Source organism: Sciurus carolinensis, chromosome 1 (assembly GCF_902686445.1).
Source record: "Sciurus carolinensis chromosome 1, mSciCar1.2, whole genome shotgun sequence".
Classification (NCBI taxonomy): domain Eukaryota; kingdom Metazoa; phylum Chordata; class Mammalia; order Rodentia; family Sciuridae; genus Sciurus; species Sciurus carolinensis.
In genome coordinates this window covers 107,562,476-107,568,475 of record NC_062213.1, presented here as the reverse complement: position 1 = coordinate 107,568,475, position 6,000 = coordinate 107,562,476, and the positions used below count along the sequence as shown (strand labels likewise).

Sequence of the window (6,000 nt, the reverse complement as noted above, 5' to 3'; positions counted from 1 at the left end):
ACAGCTGAGGGAACAGCAGAGCCCAGTGTCCCAAATGCTCTGTGAGCCGCAAGCCTGACAAAACACAGGTGGGTTCCAGTCTGGTGCGGTGCGAAGCTACTCCTCAGGCACAGTGAAAAATCAACAAGCCCTTCTGTGTCCCTTGATTGAAGGGAAGTAAGTGGCTATCTATGTGAAATGAACATTAAAAATAAAAGCTTGTTGGTATCCTGTGTGTGTGCTTCCTGCCGAACCTCAGGAACACAAAATGACAAGAGAAATGGGCAAGAGACAGAGATTTAATTGAATAAAAACTCCAGGCTGTGACAGGGGTGGGAAGACACAAAGCAGTAATTAACAACATAATTTTTTAAATGATGATACAATTAATTAACATCCCGGGTAAGCGCAGAGGGGGAAGGGACAGCCCAGAAACACTGCAGAATAAAGGAGAAGGGTACTCTGTGTTTTTTAAATAAACATCTGTGTGCAAATGGCCCTGGTTATCACAACTTCAACAAAGCCCACAACTACCACCCAAGAGGATTCCCATGCCAGAGAAAGCAGAGGACAAATGAATCAACTTTGAATGTCAGCGAATTCTGAAACTTGGATTTCAATTTACTGTCATCTGCAAGGGAGGGATGGTGGGCTAGATGATGAGCTGGCTGCTGTTTAGGTCTCATTCGTGCTTCAGGTCGAAGACTGGCTTCTCCTAATGGCACTGGGGTGTGTGTGTGGGCGGGGGTGGGTGGGGTGTCCAGAAGCTAAAGCCTTCCTAGGGTGGGTTCTGATGCCTGTAGGAATTTACCTAGACTGCTGGAGCCATAGTGGTAGCAGTTGGTTGGGGTGTTGTGGGGCTGGTCATAATCTTTCCAGGAAATGATCTGAAACTATTGGAATGTTCACTTGTATGAGAAAGCTGCTTGATATAAATCTCTCAGATGAACAATATGATCCCACAATTCCCGTTGAGCAGAAGGTTTGAATGGGCCATCATCCCCTGCCTAAGGTTTTATAGATGACAGCTGGACATGCATTTTGAGCTCACTTCTGAGAGGACCCTCTCACACTAATTTCTGGGCTCCTTATGACCCAGGAAACTCAATTGTCTCCTTCATAGAGCAAGACTTCCTGCATCTGCTCAATGATTGAGATGGGGTCAGACTAGAGGCAAGAAACATAAGAAGTTTGTCACCTGCTTGGAGTCTTGTCACGATCTTGAGTTTTTTCTCACTCCAACTGCAGGACTACCTGACTAGGAAGACCAATCAATCACAAGAATTTGGGGGAGAAAAGTTATCTTTGCACATTAGTCCTTGGCCTGAGGCTCAATACAGAGTGGAGTTTAGATTCATCTACATTTACTTTTCTAGGTTGTAAACTTCTTTCACCATGATATCCTGTTAGCCAATCTGGTCACTTTTAGGGCTAGCAGATACTACCTAAAGTTATATTGGCAGAGAAACATAACGTGGCTTAAAATGATGGTTACTTTTAAGGTGTTCCTCTTGTGGCATGTGACATATGTAAGAATAAGATACAAGGTGTGTGAGTTCTTAACCTTCCATTGTTGAAAGATGGGGTTTGTTCACTGACTTGCTTCTTGTGGGTTATACTTGCAGCTCTGGAAGTTGGCATTGTGTAGGTAGTCAAAACATGAAGTGGAAACCCTCCTCCATGTGCTTCCCAGGACCAAACAGAGATTGAGCAAATCAGCCTAGTTATAGGGGTTGGTGTAAAGGCCACTATCAACACAATAGGAATGTGTTATTACAATTACAAAATAGTTCAAACTTTTTTTCCACTATACTGAATTCAGCCTAAGGTAGAGATCTAAAGGGAAAAACAAAAACAAAACCCCTCACTATCACAAAACAAACACTGAATTCCTAGTGATTTATGGAACTAAATTCAAGATGAGTACTGTCCCAGAGTCCTTGGGGCTGAAGTAGGATTAGGTTGACTGAATTTCAACCAAGAAGCTACTCTTCCCAGAAAGAGGGATTCGAGCTGTGACTTGGATTTCGAAACTTCCCATCCAGAAAAGAATATTCTATCTAGGTTTTCTTTTGATCTCTTTAGGCATCTAAAACAGTTGCTTGACACTTCATGAAACTACAAAGCTATGTATAATGCAGAAATCATTCTAGAACATATGTGCCTGTCTTTCTTTACAACCAAGGCTATTTTTGAGAACAAAGATCCTGTTTTCAAACAAATGTGATCATTAACCGTGATGCATCAGAAAACATATGGCCTGGTTAGTTTGAGCAGAATCATTCCTAAAGAAAGTGACTAAGTTCCCATGAGGAATCAAGACATTTTCAGTTCAGAAGGAAAGCCAATGAGAAAGGCAAGCGAGAAGCCCCTGCACACCAGCAGAAGTTCACAAACACCGCGGAGGTTCTGTGATTTCAACATGGGGTCAGGAGTTCGCATCTTGGTTTATGTCACACCAGCGAAGAACTTCAAAGAGTAATACTTACTCTTGAATTGATTTGCACTGTTCCTGCAGGGCACTGAAAACGTAGCCATAGCTCCACGCCACTGCCTCCTGCAGGGTGGCAGAGGTTGGTGGAGACACAAAATCTTAAAAATTCAATCCACCTCTCCTGCAAAGACCAATTCTATTTTACATTGCATTTTACAGAACCGGCTTCTGGGCTCTCCAACCATTTTGTTTGTTTGTTTTATTTTTTCCTTACTGCTTGTTTTTTTGTTTTCTTCTTTTCTTGACAGCAGACCCATACAAAGTGAAAAACCACAAGAACATCACCTGGGAGACAGAAAAGACTAAGACAGATCTGACCACAGGACAAGTGTCTCGGCCTTGACCTACACAGGAGCAGTTAAGACTCTGGAGTGGCAGACGGCCACTGCCGCACCGCGACTGCACAACACTGCATTTAGACGGCTGAACACGTGCGAAAACAACATTGCTGAGTCCCGTTTGTGTGGCGCGGCCTCGCAGCTCATGGTGTCGGAGGTGGTTTTGGAGACGGGCACGAGCTCTCGCTGTCGAAGCTGGCAGCGCGGCCCTGCCACTGTGGAGAGGGGAAAAGAGCCAGTTATCGATTGCCCAGGGAATTCATGTTTTAACTTCCAAAACTTAACTGGCCCATGCACTGAATTAACCTTCCCCAGCGTCTCAGTAAGCTTTCTTGAATTTTGCTGTCAGCCATGCAAAAACATGAGGAAAACAGCTCAGAGCTTCTAGTTTGGAATACTTGATTAAAAAAAAGAGAAAAGGCTATGCAGAAGTAACTTCAGCTCTCTTTACAATGTAGAATGTGTGTGTGTGTTTTACTAAGGTTCTATGAATGGACCATTTCTGAGTGCTTTAGCCATTTTTCACACTGAAAATCAGATTATGTTAGCAGCAAAAGAGGCAGTCTGCAGAGTATGGCCTTACTGCCAAGAACCCACGATCATGAATTATTAGCAATTTGTCTGGGAGCTGTTAGTACAGCAAAAGAAAAAGAAAAAGAAAAAAACCTGATATTGCCTCGGTCTTGGGCACCTTAATGTGTCCTGTAGGCATTCACACATGGCTGTAGGAGGTGTGAGAAGAGGGGGCCTTTCCCCTGTAGGTCCTCCAAACTTTGCTCCTCCCATCTCCCTGTCTCCCAGATGGACTCCTCTCAGCCTGGCTCTAACCCTCTGTGGAAGTGGGTGATGCAATGAGGTGTAATGGAGTGACGGGGGGCTCCACTGATGGAGGGTGGACCTGGGCCTTGAGCCATTCAACCCTTCTTTAGATGGAAAAGCCAGTCATAGCCACAGCAATGTCTCCTGGGTATGGTTGGGACCCTGTGAATATTCTTGACCGGTCTGGGGGCAGTGTAACCTCAGAGTGAATCAGTGTCCACTGCTCACTCACCTTTCTGGGGGCTGAGGAGATTGAATACTCTCCTAGTGCCTGTGAGACCAGGCTCTAGTGAGGGATGTTAAGTAAGTGGTCGAGATGGTCTTCTGAACCACAAGGGCAGTCCCTCTGCTTATCATAAGCTTTAAGGGGTCTCCTCTATGAGGAGGATATAGTTCCCTACTCAACATGGCTATTTCTAGACAGAGCTGAACCATGTAAGGAAGACTAAGTGGGAAACCCATAAAGCTGAGGGGAGACCAGACCTGAGGAACTACCTCCAAGAGCCCAGTCCTAAGGACAGCCTCCATTGTTCTTCTCTGGGCTCTGTTCATCGTGGGTTCCTCTCTGCTCCCTTTGCAGGCCAACCTGAAGTACCTTACAACTAATCAAGCACTGGACAATCAGGCATCGATGGCCAACATCACATGACCTAGACCTGAGCAATCTCAGTACGTCAGGAGACAGGCTTGCGAGACCTTCCAGTCTAACCATTTTGTTCTTGCAAATAAGAGAACAAAGACACAGAGAAGTCAAGAGGTAGTTAGGGCAGAGCCAGGACCTGAAGCCAGGTCTCCTCACTCCCAATTCAGTGCTCTTTCCACTTCATCCTGTCTCTGTCTTAGCACGTGGCCATACTAGGGGAAGGAGGAGACACAAAATGTAATAAGAAACCTAACCTCCTTGGGTCCACACCAGGTACTTACTCCTAACTCCAGGTGGTAGTCTCTCTGCTTTGCAGCATCCACGTGAATGAAATCACAATCGAGGGTTTCCCTGGTGAAATATTTTAGATAAATAAATGCCTGGTTGTTGAGCCCACTGTGACTTCTGACTCAAGTGTTTCTTTACCAGAAAGTGACATAAGACGATTACTATTAATGCTTTCAATTAGCAGATCTTCGTTTTAGGAGTTGGATTTTTTTTTTTTTTTTTTTTTTTTTTTTTCTGTTACAACCTTTAATGTCAGTGAAAGGTACATTGTAATTACTGGCTTCTCCCCTGAATGAGCATGCTACTTAAACAATCTGATGTATAGGCCAGGTCGGAGGAGAAAACATGAAGTGGCTACACAGCGTACCTTTTTACCTTATATAACAGCCCAAATAGTCACACAGAGCATAATTGTTTATACAGAACGAATGAAGAAGGAGCACTGGCTCCCCTGCCTGTTCCTGATTTTTCCTGTGAAGATAAACAAAGGGAGGAGATGGGGTTCATGGACAATGGAAAGGTGAATGATTCCACCAGGCTTATCAAGATGGCTCTGAAATAGCAGAGAACCTGTCCCCTGCAGGCAGGAAACTCATTGTTCCAGCAGAGGGTCTTTTGTTCTGAAAAGGATCAAGTTCCAACAGAGATCTAAAATCTCTGGCAGATGATCTGAAGTTGGTCTTCCTAATAAAACACTTTGGAGAAAGTCACTGGTCAACCAGCCCCCGTGGATGGTGACAGCACAAAAACCACTGGCAGGGGTGCCAGGAGGGGAGGGGCTGGCGCTGCAGCTGGGGAAGGGTACTCACTATGGCTTACTGAATTTTTATTCACGAGAGATCCCAGCTGGGAAAAATACTTTTTTAGTACATTTGTTTCCCTCAACCTTATTTTAAACACCAAACCAGTGAGAAAGTGTGGTGCTCTCTGTTCTCATTAATGAAAACAGAAATGATCACAACACTTGAGACTTTGCTAAGAAAGGTACAAGATAAATACAGAGTGCTTACAGATATGATGCCATTTATCTTCCTGGGAGCTGGAGAAGATTTCTTTATGGATGATACAAATAGGAGATCTAAGTTTCAGGAACAAGGCTCTTGCTCAATGGCCAGAACAGAACCAAAAAGAAGGCAGCTGGGAGCTCTCGGGTGACTGAGAAGATGCATGTTGAAGCTCAAAGTATCACGTGAGTATCGAGTGTTTACTTAATGTCAGCCTGGGGGGGTTTAGATGCGTTTTTATAAAGATACTTAAAACTGTGGGTGCTAAAAGTGTCAGTGAAAATTCTATACAAATATATACTGTTGATAACCTAAGTTGTCGAGATGAGTGTCATTTTTAGCTTCTTCATACAGAGAAATGATCAGCTGAGCAGAAAATGGTAGGATAGCACTGGGGGAGGGGCAGCCTCAGGCGTGCAGCATGTGAGGTCAAGA

At 44.3% G+C, this 6,000-nt stretch overlaps 1 protein-coding gene across 5 annotated transcripts in view; it reads right to left on the bottom strand.

Annotated features, from left to right (window-relative positions):
- Positions 1-268: 268 nt before the first annotated feature.
- Syt6 (synaptotagmin 6) overlaps positions 269-6,000 on the bottom strand; it is a 60,649-nt gene continuing 54,917 nt past the window's right edge. For 3 of the 5 annotated variants that reach the window (XM_047521954.1, XM_047521975.1, XM_047521986.1), the window contains exon 7: positions 269-3,026. In XM_047521954.1, the coding sequence (XP_047377910.1) occupies positions 2,955-3,026 (72 nt within the window). In that variant the 3' untranslated portion in view covers positions 269-2,954. The other 2 variants (XR_007104590.1, XM_047521966.1) reach the window with 2 other exon arrangements.